This window comes from Sphaeramia orbicularis, chromosome 13 (genome assembly GCF_902148855.1).
Source record: "Sphaeramia orbicularis chromosome 13, fSphaOr1.1, whole genome shotgun sequence".
Taxonomy (NCBI): Eukaryota; Metazoa; Chordata; class Actinopteri; order Kurtiformes; family Apogonidae; genus Sphaeramia; species Sphaeramia orbicularis.
Genome location: NC_043969.1, coordinates 4038906 through 4060075, shown reverse-complemented (window position 1 = coordinate 4060075; position 21170 = coordinate 4038906). Strand labels below are relative to the sequence as shown.

Genomic DNA, 21170 nt, shown 5'->3' with positions numbered 1-21170 from the left:
AATTTTTGAACATTCTTCCCCCAATTTTTGGAGACAGTAGAATATAGAAAAGCAGGAATAATATAATTCTGCTGCTATAAATCAAATAGAAAATAAAATATTACTAAATGTATTTTAAACATTAGTATTGCACTTTTCCCTGAAAGGGAGTTTTGAACAAACAACAAAAATGTAATCACATTTTTGTCAGTTCACATTCTGTTTTAAAATAACAAAAAAAAAGAAAAAATTCCACATGAAGTGCAACATTGACAAGAGAACAAACTGGTATTTTGTTTAAACAAACTGAAGAACAACTTTAACAAATAAATTAACTTAATTATTTATTTTGGGACAGAGAAACTGTTGAGGCCACTTTGTGTACTTGTGTGTGTGCGTGTACAGGGTGCGATTTGTCATAACACGGGGGGGGGGGGGGGGGGGGGGGGCGTGTTATACGTGGGGGTTTGGTCCATAACTAACGTAATAACTAACGCTGGTGTGAAACGAAAGTGAAACTTTGCATCATTTCAACTCCTTTACAACTTCCGACTCCCGGGTTCTATTCCTCTATTATACAGCGTGTGTGTGTGTGTGTGTGTGAGAGAGAGAGAGAGCTAGTGTCAGTGTTTTAGAACTACCGTAGTTCATAGGGGCCAAACAAACGTCCGTCTTCATCAGCGTCTCTTTCCTCGTCATGTCTCTCACCTGAACCCGTACTGATCCCAAACTGGACTGTAATGATGGTGGAGGGTCTTCAGTCTCTTCCCTTCAGGTTGACATCATATTTGTTGTTTTTTTTTAACCTTATGGAGCAGCTATTCATATTTCAAGTCATTGTGCGCTAGTTCCATATGTTCTTGTGGAACTTGCGCAGATTTAAAGTTTCGCATCGAACGACGCCTTTCATTCCTTCTTCTTTTTCTCATCATACTGTGCTGTTTCGGTACAGCTGTGTACCGAACCGAACTGGTGTGTACCAAAACGGTTCGGTTCGGTACGTGTACTGTTACAGGCCTAATACATAGAGATATCATCTGATATGAAAAAAATTATCGTGCTATGGTTTTTTTCCATATCACCCAGCACTATACAGAGGTGTACTAAACAAATCCATGTAGCCTATGTGAAGAACACAAACACTCACCTTAACTTTCCACATGAACCTTGCGCTGCTGTTGTATTCTCAGTGCCGCTGCAAAAAAACACAAACACTTTATTCTGAGACTGGGGCGCTGATTTGGGGGGGAGGGGGACAACAAGACAACAGAGAGTATAACAGAGGCACAGAAGCTGGGTCGGAAGTTCGAAGCGTGTTAAAGGCCCCCACAGAGTCGGGCGTGCTTGACTCTGCATACGTCCATGTGTACACAAGGCGGACTTAAAGGACGTCCACCGGACATGTCCACGCAAAGCTCGATTTTTACAACCATGCGGACTCCTCGTACGTGTACTCGGTGTCACACGATGTAGGATGATGTAAATGTAGGAAGTTGTCACGAGAAATGTAGGAAATTGATACGCTCGACTATGAAACCTCAAACATCCGCCTACAGTGCACACTGCTCACAGTACGTGAACAGTGCACCCGACTCTGTGGGAGCCTTAACTTTAACCCCCCACCCAAACACACACACACACACACACACACACACACACACACACACACACACACACACACACTGGTCTCCGTATTGAAAGTGTATTGAACTGAAGACCACTGTACCGAGAATGTACTGAACCGAAATTTTCTGTACCATTACACCCCTACTGCAAAGTGCCATGTGTTTGCTGTTTGGAGCTTGTTGACCACAGACATATTGTGAAATGGTTTGAAAAAGTGTGTTGTGCATGTGGGAGCTGTCAGTAATTTTGTCTGCATGTATAAAGTGTGCTGAGTTAATTCACTAACACACATGTACTGAGGGTGACTTGCACTGCAGTGAAAGAAATGGGCTGCTACTGGAGCTGATTTCTATCATGTTTCTGTGTTACTCTGTTATTCACTAGCAAGCAAAGACAGAACCAGAGCCACAAATCGGAGTAAACACACTCTTGTAGATTAATGATGGATAATGAGAAGCCTGAGAGTTGCCCCTTGGTTCTGAGCACCAAATAAAATGTAGATGACATGTTTGACTAAATTTGCCTTACTTGACATCACACGCCCTGCGTGATGTGAATATTACACATGCGCACATCATTCTGTGATGCTGGAAAGGAATAGTGTGCAGTCCTGATGGGAATGCTTGTAAAACTGCGGTCTTGCTTACAGTGTATTAAACTAGTGTTTTAGGAGAGGTCACGAAAAGGTCACAGCAGTGAGGCTAAAGCAGTGAGCCAACCACAAAGTGTTCTCTGCAGGCCTGCAGAGTAACAGTTTATGGAGCCTGTAACAAAGATGCTTTGTTGACAATTGTAAAAAGTAGCTTTTACATGACACGTGCCCCTCCTTAGGTGTAGTCGTCTCACATTCACTGATGCTGCTTCAGTTTAATCCACTGCCTCTGCCATAGAAGGAAATGTATTAGCCTCAGGAACTCGCGTACTACAATTTGCTGCAACCTGGCAAATAGTTCATATCTTCACCATGGTTTTTTTCTAGATTCAGCTGTGTCAGTCCGCAGAGCTGCTGGCACCCTCTCAGCCCGCACTTGCTGTGGCCAATGAGGCCTAAAATGCAGAGATTTACTGCTGTAACACCTCGGCTTGAGAGGACAGCCACGGCTTCAGCTGAGGCGGCCCAGAGGGAGGCAGGCTGAGGAAGATGGAGAAGAGAAGAGGAAGATGTGGAGGAGGAGCAGAAGGCTGGTGACTAAGGAGGAGGATGTAAATGCATGTTGTGTATCAGTGAGGCTGGCGTCGTGACAGCAGCTCATAGTTGTTCCTTTGTTGGAAGTTACATGAGGAAAAAGTTAAATTTGTGTCTTACTGGCGACATACAGTCTAGTTCTGCAGGATGTTTGTACTGATGTTTTCTGGCGACAACTTAAACGTGACGCTGAAGGAAAACTGCACTTTGGTCTTCTTGCCCTTCAGTCTTCCAGCCCTTCTGTAACATTAATCTATTATCTTCAGATGCTTTCTTTGTGATCAAGTGTTGTAGTTTTCTCTGTAGCAATCTACATTCCACAGAATAATCCATCTCCTCAGCCAAAATGACTATGACTGCTGTTGCTGAATTGCTCTATAGATTTTTCAGCCCTCTGTGGGTGGAGATATTAGTATCTGGGCCTTTTCTTCGATGCTCTTTTCCTTGTAGGATATCTATCACTGACATGTTGGTGCACAGTGCTGAATCCAGACACTGACAGTGGCGGCACAACAAGCCCAGAGCTGAATGTTCTTCACTGCTACATTTCTCCAGTGTGAATGTTTTAATGGGGTATTTTTTTTATTCACTCATGCTTTCACAACACCAGTGTTTTTGGCACTGTCATCCACATCATTGTTGTGATAGTAAAAGCAGAACTGGGTCAAAACTCGTGTCTGATCACAGCTGACAAGGGATAGCAAGATATTTGTTGTTTACTCCTTAGTGCGAGATGCTGGGAAAGTGAAAAAAAAGCAGAGCCCTCTTGCAGATTCATCAATAAAAGATAGGAGAAGGAAGGCAGCAAGGTGAAGAGATGGACCGACAATGGAAAAGATGAAATAGCCTATTTCTTTTCATTGATCTATGGGCCTGATGGGAGATGCACTGAAGGGGAATTAGTATGCATATCCTGTTCTATATGTCTCACCCTGTACATACATGGTCATGAATGTGATTTATCAGCAAATCATGTGTGGTTGAAACCTAATGAGAGGCTAACCATGAACCAACCTGACCAGCAAGTACTAGCAAGATATTTTATTTAGGGGTGCATGATAATGTTTTTTTTTTTTTTTTTTTTTTACAACAAATACCGATAACTTCCTGCTTCTTGTAACCTATACCAGTAACAAACAGCAAGAGTTCCCATTCTTCAATTTTTTAAATTATTATTTCAAGTCAGTTAACAGTAAAATAAAGGCTTCTACAGAACCAAAAGCCTATGGCAGCTTGAAATGGACAATAAACCAAGGGTGTTCAGTTTCTTACTATTTATGTACATATACATAATTTGGTGATGATTGACCGCTATTTTCAGACATTAAGCTACATTAAGCTTTTCGCTGTAATGTTCGCCTGTGCTTAAGTTGGACAACATCCATAAAATTGGGGTGGTTGTTGTTATTTTTGTTGAGGTGAAAGTGGGCATGACTAGAGATGTCCACACTAGGGTTGGTGTCTGGGAGGGATTTGCTTGGTTATGGTGTGGTGTGGTCTGGGGAGGAGGGGGTATTTGTTCATTTTGTTCATTCTGTTATAAAAATAAGGTGCTTTTCAGTAGGTGAAAACCTGACATATTTTCCATGTATTGAAAATATATACTACATTATATATATATATATATATATATATATATATATACAAATTATGGGTGTAATGGTGCATTCGTTTGTACCGAACAAATACATGTAGCCTATGTGAAGAACGCAAATACTTGCCTTAAGTTTCCACATGAGCGTTGAAGTGGAACGCACACAGTAGCACGGTAGCTGTAAGCAGAACTCATGTGCAGGGTTACCCCTTTATACATTCAGCAGTGGCATGACTTCTCAGCGTCACTGCAAACCCCCCCTCCCCACTTTGTTCTGAGACTGGGACACCGATAAGGGGGGGTAAGCATGACAACAGAGAGTATAACAGAGGTACAGGAGCCAGATTTGATGTTCGAAGCATGTTAGGATTCACTTTTGGTTTTCGGTCGTTACGGAATGCGCCCCCCCCCCCCCCCCCCCCACACACACACACACACACACACACACATACACACTGGTGTCCGAAAGCGTTTTGAAAATGTATCCAATTTTGGCATCATTTACCATGACAAAAGAAAGCAATTGGCATGGTGAATGGGTTGTTTTTATGTATCTTTTATATTTAAAAAAATGTTATGCATGATTAGCATGCATGATGCATGATTGGTCATAAATGCCGATGACCAATATTTGGAGCCGATATTTTTTTGCTGTAAAAATGAAAAACTTGGTGTCAAAAATTTTAATCATACAAATACTAAGACTGAACTTTGTTTAAATGCTGTTCTGCATGTTTATTTTTAATTTAACAAAACTAAATCTGGGAACTCCCAGGCTCAGCAGCATATCATAAATTCAACTGAAAATAAATAAGTAACTCTCTATACTTTTTATCAGTAAATAAAGTCATTACGCAGTTCAGTATAGGCTAACTGAAATATTCTCAGTCAATCAGTCAGTCAATCAATCAATCAGTCAATCAATCAATCAAAGTTTATTTCTATAGCACTTTACAACAACATAATGAAGCCCAAAGTGCTTTACATCTAAAAGCATGATTAAATTATTAGATAAAAAAACAGGTTAAATTTAAGTGAAATAACAAAAAAAGGAGGGACTTCCCAGGCACTCATACACCGAGGTCCATCCATCTGCAATAAAGGTTTGAAAAAGAGAGAGGAAGTTGAAAGTGGGTCACATGCTGATATATGCATTACACTCTATGCTTCATTTATTACAGCATTTGGAAAGCCTGTAGTTCAGGGGTCTCAAACTCCGGTCCTCGAGGGCCACTATCCTGCATGTTTTAGATGTATCCCTCTTCCAACGCACCTGATTCAAATGATAAGCCTACCATCAAGCTCTGCAGAAGCCTGATAACGACCGTCAGGTGTGCTGGAAGAGGGAAACAACTAAAACATGCAGGATACCGGCCCTCGAGGATCCGAGTTTGAGACCCCTGCTGTAGTTGGATTCTGTTAAATATTGTATTTTAACTGCATGTGATAGCAGGGGCCCTGTCATTCAAAATTAGGCTACTCAGCTGCTAATTACTGTTAGGCTACTGACTTATTATACCTAAAAAAAAAAAGTACAGTTGCAATAGGAGAGTTTATTAGTCTTTGATCAAGGTACACCATGAAGACCATGTAGGCCTTAGATGCCCTTGCATTATGTCTAAAGTTAAAAAACATCATGCTCCTCTCCTCCTCTTACAAGACACTATCAATGAGAGCTTCAGACACACTTCATCTAACAATGTCATTTTCTTATGCTTGGGATCTCTCAAAATGGAAAAAGTAAAGTAAAATATCCTGGGATCACGACAGTTGTTAAACATTTCCCAACCATTTTCTCACTCCATTCCTCTACAGCTTCTAATTTCACACACTTCATTATCCTGGCATTGACAACACCATGCCAGTTGACTGCAGTTGTAAGTTAGCCGGCTTGGCTAACACTGGCACGTTTATAAATGTCCATCAGTGAGCACTGTGCATGCTCAGCAATGCAGTAATACAGTGACCGTCTCGTTGTAGTGAGACAGAGAGGAGGAGAAAGGCTGAACTTATCAGCCCTCCAATGACCAACCTGAAATTATTGCAGGTTTGTACTCTCTCTCTCTCTCACACAAACACACCACAAAATCTAAGCAATTTAGATTTATTATTATGGGCTCTATTTGTCGGTGAAAACTTTAATTATCGGAATTATCTGATTGATGTAATTTTTTTCAATATCAGACCATTAATTATCGCTGCAGATAGTTATTGTGCATCCCTAGTTTTATTATTTCTTCTTACATACCTTTTTTTCCTAATTGTTTGTGAGTCCTCTGCTTTTTTCCCCAACGGTTTAATTGTTCAGTAGTTTCTACACAGTGGTATATTTCTGTGGTGAGCAACCAACAAATCAACAAAGTAAATGAATTTCATTAGCTGATGGGGCCCTATGTTTGGCCTTTTTATGTGAAAAACAATGTCACATTGTACCAAGCTATTTTTGTTGACTTTTATTCAGGGTTTTTCCATTCTGTAATAAGGCTTAGTTGCACCACCCAAACTATTTTGGATGCCACCTAAATCAAATTAATTAATCCATGTTGAATTTTGTTATCAGACTTTGTGGACATAATTTATCTGCTCTAACTTTTCCAAATATAGGTGACAATCATGATCCAAACCAATGTGAAATTATTATTTCAAAATATTATTTTGTTTCTTAATATTTGTTCCAGGAGGACCCATAAACTCTCCATCCAGTTGCCAAACTCTTCCATAAACCCAGGGGAAATCTTTTAACCCAGACAGGACCTCAGGTCTGTCAAAGCCTAAGAAAACCCCTGATTTACTGAGTACCATCTGAATCCACTGCCGCCCAAAAGCGTTAACAGATTAAAACAGGCCTGTCATTTTTCTAATTGAAAATATTTAGTAATCTACAGCTGAAAATGTTTTCTTAACAGATGCACTTTTTAGAATCTATCTAAGTTATTCTGATGTTAGGTTCTTGATTCCCATCCATTTTTAAATGCACAAGTAAGTCTAATGCTGTCAAGCTTATATTCAGATGGAGGTTGGATACCTTAAGTTGTGTTCCAGGTATTCTATTGAACTTTCTGCATATCTGTAGCTGACAGATTTCATCAGTCTGTGGGTTTGCTGAAAATAAAGATGCCTTCACAGCACAAGAGGTGCTGTGTGCACCTCTTTGCTGCTGTTGTAAATATATTCAGGCCTTAACCTGTGCTACACTAATAGAACTGAGTCAGAGCACTTAAATGTGTTATACTTTAAAATGGTGAGAAAACTCTTACTCTTATCAACACAGTCCTACTTTCTACTGAAAATCATTTCAACTTTAACATTATGGCCTGTCCCACCTTCATACCCAATATATTGTACCTCACTGTAGTTAAATACTTCTTCAACAGTGAGTACGGCCTTATCCAAATTTCCCTTCATGCTCACGTTTAACCTTTGGCTCATTCAGGTGTCATACTCGGAGTCATACTCGGTTAGCTGTAATTTGTCTCGGATTTAATGTAAGTCTACTCCCACATGTGAGTTCTGCAGGAATGACAAGTTGATCTGAGGACACAGTCTTGTGTGTTTGCATACCTACTCAGGTTGCCGCCCCATGACGCTTTGTATGCTGCACCATTTGATTTGTATCTCTGAAGATGGTTTCAGTTTGACTGGTAGAGTGTTACAAAAGATATTCTCAGAAGTATTTGAGTGGATTAGACAGACAGAAGAATGAAAGAAAGAAAGAACGAACGAAAGAAAGAATGGACAAACAAACTTGACTGTGCCCCATCTGAATCACTGCAAATTTTGGAACATACATTACATTTACTTTGAAAAAACTAGTTGCTACTGTCTGCTGACTCCTCATATTTAAGCCATATGTTGAGCTGATGGGATGCTGACATTTAGCTTGGTGACTGTTGGCAAATCAGGCCGATTGGTCAACCTAAGTAAGGCTCTTAATGGATTATTTCATCTCATTTTCCTGTTATCGTAGAGCTTTCTTCTGCACAATGTCAGCTTTTGATACGTTGGTGATGGATATTATCTCATCGCTTTCTCACTCTAAACATTGCACCACTGTGTCTGCAAGAGTTTCCCCACATATAGAATTACAAGGCTTTAACAAAACGTTTTTGTGTAAAACACTTTTGGAATGAGCTCTACACTTTGTCACTTTTACTGTCATACCCCAAATGTAACACCGATGTGGTGGAGCTGTCCCAGACTGAACACTACATTTTCTCTTAAACGCTTCATTAGCCTCATTAGCTCATTGTTGCTAATATAACTGAAGGTTATGAAGTCCTCCTACATTTAGTTGTCTGAACTGGGGTGACATGTTGTATTTTTATATTATATAATTACTGTGACACTGCTTTTGATGGGCTTTTCATTTAAATAATCTCAGAAAATTCTGACTTTACAGCATCATCACAATGACCTGCAGGCCTCCTTGGTACATGGTTACCTCAAATACATTACTGACTGCAGACATTTGGGAAGTATTGCCATTTTTTTGCCTTTATTCATAGTGAATAGTGGATAGTGATGCAGTGTTTCCCATAGAGTCCTACTTAATCTCTGGTGTGTTGGATGGGATCACTAAGCATTGTAACCTGAACGGTGTGCTTCACATTCCTTCCAAAATGAATTTGCATCATTAGCAACATAGTAAAGTGAGACTACTCATCAAAATTTTCAGTTCATGATCAAGCTTTGACAGAGCAAAATGCACTATGGTAGAGTGCCATAATCTATATCATTAATGGGAAACACTGTGACATGTCAGAAAGACTCTCAGCTGGATGTGAATCTGGGATGTTGTGAGTCTTTGTCATACAAAGCTGTTCTGAGTGTTCAGAAATGTTTAAAGTGTCCTCTTACCCTTTGGCAAAAAATGATTCCTCCCACTAAATAAACAGAAAAAATATTCTATATGAACTGATTTGTCTCCCAGTTGGAAATGTTCAACATAGGGATGCACTGGTTGTGAAATTCTTGACCGATACCGATACTTAAAATTGCACTTCACAGATAGATGCCAATTTTGATGTTACTTTCTGTTTCATTACATTGTTTTTGGTGTTGTTATCGATCCCCCCAAAAAGAAACACTCATTATATAAATTCAAAAATTGGAATTTTAAAAAAAGTTTTTCAGCTCTTCATCACATTATCTTTCAAATAACACATTCAAACATGCAAAAGTCTTGAGAAATAAATATCTGCCACTGCCATTGGTGCCATTTTATCACCAGAAACCGATGTGCAGTTACAATACTGATGCAACTCTTGTAAATACCTCTGTCCTTCAGGCAAGAATATCTCCCTGGGCTTTATGTTGGTTTAATGACTTTAATGACTCTCCAGTCTGACCCAGAGTCCAACATGAACTTCACATAAATACATGAGCATGCATGACTTTTACCAGATCTGGCGTGGCACGTGCTCTCCTCTTTTCTCCCTCCCCTCTAACAGCACCTTTTGTTTGCTTTACCTTTTGTTTCTTTCAGCCACACAACCTTACACTTATACAATCCACACATCCACATGCACACTACTGATATTACTGACTTACACACCTCATATTTATTTGTATATTTTGGTTATTTTGCTTCATACGTTAATAAATATTTTGCATTAATTTAGCACTGTGTATTCCTCCCATCTTTTTGTCATGTCCTAGAGCCGGATTATGACAATATTGAACTTTTAATTCTCCTTTGAAGAGCTCAAGTGTAATCCAACTCTATTGAAAATCATTGAAATACCCTATTATGACAGTAACTATTAGTATGTACAGATTAAAAACCGTCCAAAGTTTAGGTTATTTTCAAAATTTCTTGTCTTCCTACTGTACCATTTCTTTCAGGTGTATTTATAGAAGGGCTGCACGATATATTGAAAATTTTGCGTTATCGCGATATCAACAGTTGCGATAGACATACTGCAAATATTACTTAAATTTCAATAAATATTGCCTACATTTAATGTGCTGTATATTCACAGTCTGAATGTCAACATATTTGGCCAATCAGATGCTGTCTTGCAACCCGAGGAGCCTGCCCCTACCCAGTGGGGATGGTAGGTGATGACGCAACCGTCACTTGCTTTCCTGGTTCCAGGTCCAAATAAATCCAAGATGTGCAACCTACAATGCAATTGGCTGAGCGGGTGACTTGCACGGATGTAAATTATTACTTCATTTACCTTCCACTGAACTGGTCAGATCACATAAAGGACTTATAAACAAAAAATGAAGTATGAAGATGTGGAGACACCTCATACAAGCCTTATTGTATATCATGTGGATGCATAAAGATCCTGCTAAGCAGGTGCAGTGGGCACTAATTAGCTAAGATGCTAACGTTCACTGGCACTAAATTTCCATGTTTTGTCAGATGTTCCTAAGTCCATAAAACACATCCAGTTGTCATTCTACCACTTCACATCTGATGATGCAGTGTTGAGGAAGAGGATGGAGCTGACAAGTTAAGCTACAAGTATTAAACAAATAAGAAAATAAGGAAGTTTGGTGCTAGCAAATGTTAGCATCTTAGCTAATTAGTGGCTCAGCCATTTGCGTTGTAGATTGCACATCTTGGATTTCTTTGGACCTGGAACCAAGAAAAGACATGACGGTTATGTCATCCCTTACTATCCCCATGAAGTGCATGGTGTTTTAGGTGTGGAGAGTTGTCGTGATGGCTGAAGGTAGTGAGTCAAGCCAGGCAAACAAGACCCCATTCTGTAACACCTTGGCTCAACAAATTTGTGGTTAGAAAAAAGGTTACCAGTTTAACCTGAGACATTGCAGTTGGAGTTAAAATGATTATGTTGACATTTATTATAAATTTGGAATGTATTAAGTTGTTTTCAGTTTTTTTTTATTTCAATTTAATTTGTTGACAGTAGCAGAAAACATTTTAAGGGGGCAAGGTGATTTATGTAGCTGCATTTTTCCCAATAAGAATAATGTTGGAATGGAAACAATGCATTTCTTTTTTGAATTGTCTGCATCAGTCTATCTTGGCAGCAAGTAGAGTGAAAAAAAACATTAAATATCACAAGTCATATCGTTATCACAATTTTCAATAATGTTATTGCATATCACATGTTTTCCTAATATCATGTAGCCCTAATTTATAGCAGTTCATATTTCATTTCATATTACCTGCATTCATTGCATTTTTGTTTTACGCTTTTGTTTATTTTTTAGATCCTGTATCTCTTTAATCATTGTGAAAGTTAAGTCTGAAAAAAAGAGTAAAGACTGTATCTGTCCAGTGTTTCTTTTGTTTGCTCGTCTCTTGTATGTCACGCATGGTGACTTCAGCCTGTTTTCTGTCCTGCAGGCCAACCTGAACGACTCTCACAACCAGATGGTCGTCCACTGGGCCGGGGAGAAGAGCAATGTCATTGTAGCCTTGGCCCGGGACAGCGCTGGAGCAACGGGGCCCAAAACTAGCTCTGTGAGTACAGAGTAACACACCCATGAATAAAAGATACAGGAAGGCTAAAAGTAGCATGTTAACGGTAAAGTTTAAACCTTGTATCGGTCTGACATCAGCCTTGCCAATTAATATTTGTCAAAATGAAAGCCGCACTGCAGCAGAAGGTGTTCGTACTTGTTTATTGCATTTGTGATGGAGTCACATATGAATCATTCTGTCCTCTACACAAACACCCACACACTCAGAAAGAAGTGACAGCATCAAACACAGCCATTCAATGTGTAGTGTCTTTTTTTGATGGCTGTTGTGCACTTCATCTGCATTCAGGTTGAAGTTATAGACAAACATTAAAGATCTCTTTTTTACTCTTACTTTGTGTTAATTGTGATCTTTTATTTATTTATTTCAAATATTTAACATTTTTTGTACTTTGTGACAGAAAATCATGAAATCAAACTCAATAAGCATTTCTTGCTTTCTTCTAATTAACGGAATTTAGGTTCTAAGAAATGCAAACTCCTCAGCTCCTCAGTTGATAAAATTTGACATTTTGAGATCAGTGTGTATGAGGTTTTTCCATAGTCATGCCAAAACTGGTTGTAAATCTGCATTTTAAAGCTGTTATTTAAAAAAGACTAATTGAAATGATACTTTCTCCAAACCCGTAAAAGCTTTATCATTGTTTATACCTCTGATGAGTTTGCCTGAAATTGTGTCTGCATCAAAATTCACAAAATAAAAGTTGAGAAAATCTGTCAGATTTAAGAAACTGAAAAATTAGGTTTGAAAATGGTTTGACCTTAGGGTTTTACCTTCATTTTTAGAGGATTTATGTGAAGGGTTGAATTTGTGGTCACATTCTGGTTTAGTTTTGGATCTAATTATTGTAATCTTTATTACTGTCAAGGAAGAACAACATCAGTTTGGCACAAAATATGTCACTAAATTTGATGCACATGTGAAACATTCTTTCGGAGCAAATGTTGTGGGTGAAAGGCAATGCCATACATGTGAAACAATATTACAATACATGCTGACACGTTTCCCATATGTCACGTTTGATTACATATGACTTACATTATGATTTTATTTCAGTTTCACATGTGCACAAGCACATTGGGAGATTCACAGTTTCTTAGTAAGAGCAGCTCAGAAATATTTCTAGAGAGAAATAGTAAAGTGAAGCTCTGTTCATGTAGTTAAAGGTGTAAACACTCATATAATTTATATTATTATATTATTAGTAAAAATGAATGGGTACCCTGTATAGAGTACTCTCCATAAATGAATGGTAAAACTACAACATGTTTCACAGTCTGTGATTCATGTTGGCAGACAATTCCATGTGCAAACTACTCACTTTTACAACCATAACTTATCATATGCATACACCCACAAGCAAACGTTTGCAAAAGAGCAGCTATATTTATATAAAGTTCCCTCCTGAGGATGAGACCAAGGTTAGATTAAACATGATTTTGTTAATTACAGACTAATGAATGTATAATTCAGAGGTGATGTTTATGTACAGTCGTCATAGACCACTCCCTCCTCCCCCTCTTTGTCTTCAGGTTTATGTCTCGTATGACTATGGGACCACCTTCACACTGGTCTCAGACAGGTTCCAGCTGATGGGGTCCAAGGTCAAAGACGACAGCAAACAGGTCATCTCACAGTTTTACCACAGCCCTGCAGACAACAGGAGGGTGAGTCACAGTCAGTGTCTGGATTGACTTCCAGAATATGGTGCTTATAAAAGAAAATGCTCTTCAGTAAAAGGTGAAGGTGGTATAAAATATACTGAACAGGAGTCTCTGTAATCATGTCATTTTAGGAGGTTTGGTTGGGGGGAGAGGAATCGTGTCTGTGTGCGACTGTAAGAATGACTTATTGGCTGCGGAGTCTGCCATTGTTCCATTCCAGTCGATGAAAGCACTGAGCTTAAAATGTTTTTCTTTTCTTGTAACTTGTCTTTGATCTTTTCCTAAACCCAAGTCTTGGATGTTCACCAGAGTCAGAAGTCTGGAGTTCTGTTTTTTTGTTCTGACATTAAAGTCAGAACAGAGGAAAGTCCAGGGAAGGTCCAAAGACATTCAAGGACATAAACTGAAAAGTAGACACAAACACTATCATAACACTTCATTCTGTACTTATGCTAGAGACAAAACTTTGATCCATTTTTTAGATAAGACTTTTCAATTTAGTGTTATAAAGAGCTAATGAATGAAGACTTTCTTGTATGCCTTTGTGGCTATAGTCTTTAGTAATGGTAGACACATTGGGGAAGTGTATCCAAGCTATTAGGGGACTATGCTCCCAGGGCCATGATGTTGGAACTTTGGGAGAACCGGGAACATAAAACCAAAAATGATTAAGCACAGGGCGGTTCATTTGAAAGCAATATCCAGGTTCATGGTGGGTTTATCCCACCTCTTTAGCAATCTGAGTCTGTACCATTTATTCAAAAGGAGGAAGTCAACGTAATTTACATATTTTAAATTAACTTTTCATCCCAAAAGCACTGAAGTATGAATTGGACCAATTCTCCTTCAGCAACAATCTTCAGAACATTCTGACATTAAACTGACATTTGCCAGGCACACGTCAGGAAATCATTGACTTTAGGGATGCCTGTCTTACTTTTCTGAACTAGAGAAGAAACATCTACAAACACAAATTTTGTCCAAAGGAAATAAAAAATGATGGAAGAAGGATAATTTTGATAGAACTATGTTCCCAGGAAAAATATAACATTGATGTATTTTTATTGTATTATACCCCCCCAGTGGGAGTATATTGTAATAACAGGATCCTTCTGTCTGAGATTTTTGTTCAACTGATTTCTTGAAGACTATTCACTTGATTCTTTTCAAATTTGAGGGATGTTTTCTTTACCACTAGGAAAGCTGCAGTGCACAGTTTAATGGTTGAATTTCAGTTAAAAAAAAAAAAAAAAAAATCTGAATTTTTGAAAATTTGAACTTTGTCTCACCGATTTTTCCAACACTATTCACCCAATTCAGCAGACAATGTGTAATCAGATTGAAAGGTAATACTTTGGCAGAATAATGTTTTTCTTGGTTTGACTTAACTACGCAAAAAGGACAGTAATTTAGTTTAATCTAATTTACAATTGTCTTTAATTTAAAATTCTAAATGAATCTCTGACTAGGCAGGCTATCAGTGAGTAGGAAGGGCAAAGTCGGGGTGGGGGGTTATTAGTAAGCTCCACTTCCTTTCTCACCTGTTTAAACCTTATTAATCTTGTTTTTATCCATGAACATTCACAACCCTTGTGACTATGCTCACTTTGGAGGCAGGTATTGGACAGTTTCATTTTCCTGATGAGGCGTACGCTTTGTCATGTAGAAGATGTTTGATGGGATCGTTATGTGACATAAAGCCCGTTACTGGCACTACAGACAATAAACCTGAGTCAACACTCTGCAGTTACTGCTGATTTCCAAATGTTGACATGCTACCCTGCTAAAATAAGAAGGTGAAAATTGAAATGGTTTACTTGTTAAACATTCGTATGTTAGCATTGTCGTTGTGAGCATGTTGGTAATTTGATATCAACACACCACTGTTCCTCAGTGTCGACTTGCCGTGGTCGTTTATTTTGGCCCACAAACACATATTTAGGAGACGGATACAGCAACATCGTTACAGAACAAAACATTGCTTCACTTCATGTTCAGCTATGTGTTGACATACGTTGTCACTTTATTTAACTTCCCCTTTGCTGGAGATTATAGATAAGGAGCTGTCAAATGAGTCATCTCCTAATAGCCCTATTCTGGAGAAGGAACATTTAGAAAGATCCACTTTGACAGATGTACTAGGAACTAACATTAGTTAGTTAACAAGATAACATTAGCTAGTTCTCCTTTGTGTAAGAATTATATCTCACTTACCACCTTCATCCACTTCCTCTGTTGTTTGTCATCATACATCCGGTGGTAGAATGACTACTGGGTGTTTTTTCTTGATTCAGAGACACAGCATTACAGCATATTGAATGCAGAGAAATAAACAGAAGTGGACCTGTCAGGGTTTAACAAGTGCATACATGTAGGTTACGCTGTTGTTACGCTTTGTCATTCTAGCAAAAATTTCTACTTTCTGACCTCAGCTCTGTCTCTGAATCTGTGTAAATGACATCCTTGGAATGAACTCCAATGTTTCACAGATTCTTCTATAATTGTTGATTGTTGTTTGTTGGGAACCATTTGATATAAAATCTTTATTATTCAGTTATTAGATTTAGTTCCCCTCTGTCCTTCTGCTCATGGTTCAGGAAGCTTCTTATCTTATTTTTGCCGGAAGCTGTTTTTGAGCTGAAAACTGGCACTGTTCCATCTCAGGTACAACCAAGGCATTAATACCAATGTTCAGTTTTATTATTGTGCTGTAATGTTATATCCAGGGATCAGTTTGCCTACAGTGCATTGATAGTGCCAACCAGGATGTAACACAGCAGCGAAGTACTTTACTTCACACAGCGGAGGGTCATTTATCTGACTCAGGTGGATTTAGGAGAAGTTAGTAGGTGGGCAGGTGGAGAAGGAGAAATAGACAGAGATGAAGCAAAGATACTGGATAAATATAGGTTAGACAAAGACAACAGAGAGTAGGATCTGTAATGTGTTTCAGAAGCTACCAAAGCATTAAAAATTGTAACAAGCTCAATGTCAGAGCTTATTATTAGGTTAAAATTATGGATGTAGGGCATAAAAATCAGCATCAGTTAGATGAGCCAGGTTATTAGTTTTGTGTGATTGTTCATGTTTAACCCTTTCATGCATGACATTATTGCAGTGGACAGTTATTCAGTCTTTAATTAAAAGTACATTATTTGCAGTATGACTCCAACTTTTGTCATCCCATTGCATTTTCTAATAATTGTTCTGCTCATTTTACTGTAAATGCTGCTGTGACACTTGAATATCCTCACTGTGGATAAATAATGTTTTATTTTATCTTATCCTGATATATTGTTTAATGAATCCAAAACACGTGGTTACAAAGAAATTCTCTAATAAGCTGCAGTTCAGGTAATAGTTGGTTCACAGTTGAATCCTTACGGTTTTTGTCATTTTGTTTCAGTGACTGAAGTTTCCCAGAATATAATTACTGATTCATGGCATTCACCACAGTGGACAGTTACATTTTACACTGAAATGATAGTGTTCTTAGTCTTAGTGTTTCTAGTCTTAACATAAGCCCTTGTTGGCAAAGAAAGAGGGTATTTGAGTCCTGCTTTTTTATTCCCATTTTCAACATGTAGATGTGGCAATGTAATAAAAAAAAAAACAAAACAAAACCTTGCAATATTACTAGAAGTTTTCATGATTAAGTGCAGTGTACTGAAGTCAAGACAGTTTCCTTTTTATCTGCATGTGTGGATTAATCATCTGCATCACTGCATCATTCAGTGAATTATTACAAGACTCAAACATAGCAGCTGCATTAGACTGTGTATTAGATGGGAAACAGTAAAATAATGCCACCATGTATGAAAAGCTGTTGAAAGATATATCAAAACCAAAAGTTAGAACCAACGCTATATAATCCAGATCAGCAGTTTGATTCAGGCTAAATATAAAGCAGTGTCAGCTTCATGACAGCATACCTCCTTAATATCAGCTCCTCAATTAACAGTTCATGTAGTATGTTATTTTATGAAACATTACATCTAACTGGTAAAGTTAATTATGATGAATAATCAACTCTTAGTGTTTGCATATCAGTAGTGGATGGAAATAGTACATCTGCATTTCATTTGCTATTATTTTTGCTATTTTTGAAAATGTGGTTACAGTTGGTACATGAGGATGGAAACACACCTGAAGTAACCCTTACAGAGAGTGGAGCAAAATAATGGCTTTAACCATGTTGTAGACAAGTGAAGGTAAAGTTAATAAATGGTGATTTATTCACCTATATTTGGTGTTTGAACTGTTAGCTAAAATGTAATTGCTTTTCAACTTAATGTTTTCCCAACCTTTGGAAGTAGATCTACACAGATAATCTACTTGAGCTTGTGTTGAAGTTCTTTGTCAGTGTGCAGTGACACAATGTCAAGAGATCTGATATCTGAAACGCATCCAGTTACACTTTTCCATAAGTGCTGTTGTGTTCTTCTGAATGAGGTTTTATGAAGAGCTAAGGATGGATGTGCTTCATTTTGGGATTTAAGAGCCTCGATGTACTTGCTGTTAAATTTTGTGTGCCAAACATGGTTGGTTTGAGGACGGATTAATACTTAGTGGTAAATGGTTGCTAAGATGACTTTAAGCATTGATGCCAAGTTTGCATTTTTGTTGCTCGATTTGGCAACTTTTCAGACTACTGTAACAACTTTTTTTTCCAAAAAGCACCAAGCAACAAATTTATCTACTTTTAAAATGTATTTGGAAACTTTTAGCAACTTCTCAAAAGTGCCTGAAATGATGAAACACACATTTTTCCTCTAAATGACAGAAAATGATTTTCTGTCAGTCAGAAAAACACACGGTCTGTCTGTCTAGTTGTAAAAGTCAGTGTTGCCAATTTAGCCACTTTGTTGGTATATGTTTGTTCAGACCCCTGTAGAGACTCTTTTTTTTTTTTTTTTTTTTTATCAACAACTGACTAGCTGGTGATGTCAGCATGTCAATTGCCTCCATATATGGGCCAAGTTTGAAGTAAACTGAAACAAAATTTTTTTTTTTTTAGACATTTGAAATTTTGCCCATTATAAGTAAATGGGAGGAAAAGAAAAAAAAAAAAAAATCATAAAAAATTTTGACCTTTGACCTACTTTTCCCAAAATGTAAGGACATCTATTCTGGGTCACTGGCAATCTACAAACCCACTTTGGTATGAATTCAACCAATGTTTTGCTGCTAGAGTGTTAACAAAGAAACAAAGAAACCAAACCTCCCCTTTTTTTTTCTTGGGGGGCGGGGGGGTGCTGGGGTAATAAATAACTAACCAAATTAACTCTTCCACAGTGTCTTTTTCAGATCACTGTAGCTGGTCCCCAAGGAAAGAGTATAGTTAATTTGTAGTTCAAAACATATTTAGTTCATTCCAGTTACATGCACATTTACAATTATGCAAATTAGGTAATGTCATTCTAGTGACTTTTAAGACAGACAAGAGCTACTTTCCTTACCGACGGTTTGGAAACAGTGACCATAACTTCTAAATCTTCCAAAAAGTTGATCCGAAACCATCCCAGACCAGCCCTTTTCCACTCTCACAGGTACACGCTGACTGTAACAAAGTGCTGATGTATAAACAGATCTTTTCAGATGAGGAAATTGAACCTACTCCAGCTGCTCCTGCATTCATTGGCCTCTCAATAAACTAGCACTGGGTGGGAGGCTGCCCTCAGTGGGACTGAATGAGTAGAGCTCCACCTTAGCTTTCCAAAAAACACTACCTTTTTCTGTCCTTGATAGATCGAAGTGGAACTTAAATGCACTGCAACAAGGTTTAAAGTTTACAGTGTTTTAGGTCTACAGAGCACAAGATTTAAAGAACCACTCCACTAATTTAACACAAGGTTAGTGTACTCACTGGGGTTACTGCTGTGATGGTTCTGCGATGATAAGGTGATGTTATCCAGAATGCCTCAGCTAGACATGTTTATTATCTAATGTTTATACAAGTCTTAGGTTTACATTACACACTGGCTGTTTCAGCAGGAATGGGGTGGTTACAAGGTGATGCTGGCTGCTTTATGATGAATTAAGGGGCATGGGTGGATGATGTGACCAAAAATGTCATATAGATATTAATAATTATCAAAATAAATGTTAAAGCGTTTTTTTTCTTAAGTTTATAGGCTTGTTTTTATAGTGAGTGGAAGTTGAAGACATCAGACAGTTATTTGTGGTTTTAAGTTATTCATAAAATACAAAAAGGAACAGAAGTCATAAAGGGTGCAGCAGGACAAAAACAACACATTAGATACAGAATGACCAAATAATGCAATAAACAGTTGTGGTTAAACAAAACACAACATGAGGAAGTGAACAGTTAAGATGATAAAACGTGGCAAAATGAGTGTATGTGTCACTAGTGTCCATAAATAGTTGGAACATGTACTGGGACATGTCCAACAAGCCCAACCGTACGTACTGCAGAGTCACTTGTGGTTTGCGTGGAACTGAAAATAATGTGAATGTACAGGGTGTCCCAAAAAATTTGACATAATTTCTCTTGACCGTGTAGTCACTCCGATGTCAATTGTTTTGGGACACCCAGTATTTTAAGTCAGACATGACTTTACAACAGCACTCTGCCCATTCTGTTGATTTTAGTCCTAAAAGACTCTTAAGAATCACTGTAAACAGACTTAAAAAGATCTGCTAGCTTAGCCACAGTAATAGCAATGATGATAATCAATCAATCAATCAATCAGTCAAATCAAATTTTATTTATATAGCGCTAAATCAACACAACACCAAAGTTATCTCATGATACTTTACATATAGAGCTGGTGGAAACCAGACTCTCAAGCCAATTTTTCAGAAACCCAGCAGAATCCTCCAGGAGCAAACACTTGGTGACAGTGGTCAGGAAAAACTTCCTTTTGACAGGCAGAAACCTCAAGCAGAGCTCGACTCTGGAGGATGGTCGTCTGCCTTGACTAGGTGGGGTTAAAGAGAGAGGGTAAAGGAAGAGAGAGAGAGAAAATCTGGAACATACCAATAAACTAGTCTTACTTTCACATAAATTCAAATTAAGGGATCTGGTGGAATTAAAAACAGCACAAGTACACACCTGATCAGCATTTTAGGACCAGTTGAAAAACTGCATTAATTTACAGTTTTGTACTTTTGGATCTCAAGAAGGTTCTAAGTAGAGTTTCAAAATGCAAAAAGAAGAAATGAGAGTGAGACAAAAAAAAAAACGAGTAAGCAATTTATTGAAAACAACAATAAAACTGAACTAGAACTGCGAGCAGTTATGAACGGGGGCCAAGCCTCCCCGCCCACTCAGACCCCAGGCCCCACAGAGCCCACGGAAGTCGTCCCCGAAGGACGTGGGTCTGGGGCCGAGCTGGTGGAGGCTGGGCCCCGTTCATAAGGGTTTACAGTTGGAGTTAGTATTCCACCGTCTGAGCCGCTGTATTCACTGGAATGGGACAAATGCACCAGTAGAGTGGAAGGAGGAATGTGTGGGACTGGGATTAGTTGGAATAGATTACACTCACGTTGACCAATCATTACTAAACTTTACAGCTGGTCTAAGGAGTGACCTCACATCATACTCACCAAATATCATAGAAATCTGTAAAGGAGTTTCAGAGAAAAAAAAATCACATATTTACAGCGCCCATTAGAGGCTAACATTCATCAAAT

General features: G+C 38.3%; 1 protein-coding gene across 2 annotated transcripts in view; it reads left to right on the top strand.

Annotated features, from left to right (window-relative positions):
• Window positions 1–21170, top strand: part of sorl1 (sortilin-related receptor, L(DLR class) A repeats containing) — a 171000-nt gene that overhangs the window by 24268 nt on the left and 125562 nt on the right. For both annotated transcript variants that reach the window (XM_030151836.1, XM_030151835.1), the window contains exons 2-3: window positions 11713–11829; window positions 13383–13517. In XM_030151836.1, the coding sequence (XP_030007696.1) occupies window positions 11713–11829; window positions 13383–13517 (252 nt within the window). The remainder of the gene's footprint in view (window positions 1–11712; window positions 11830–13382; window positions 13518–21170) is intronic.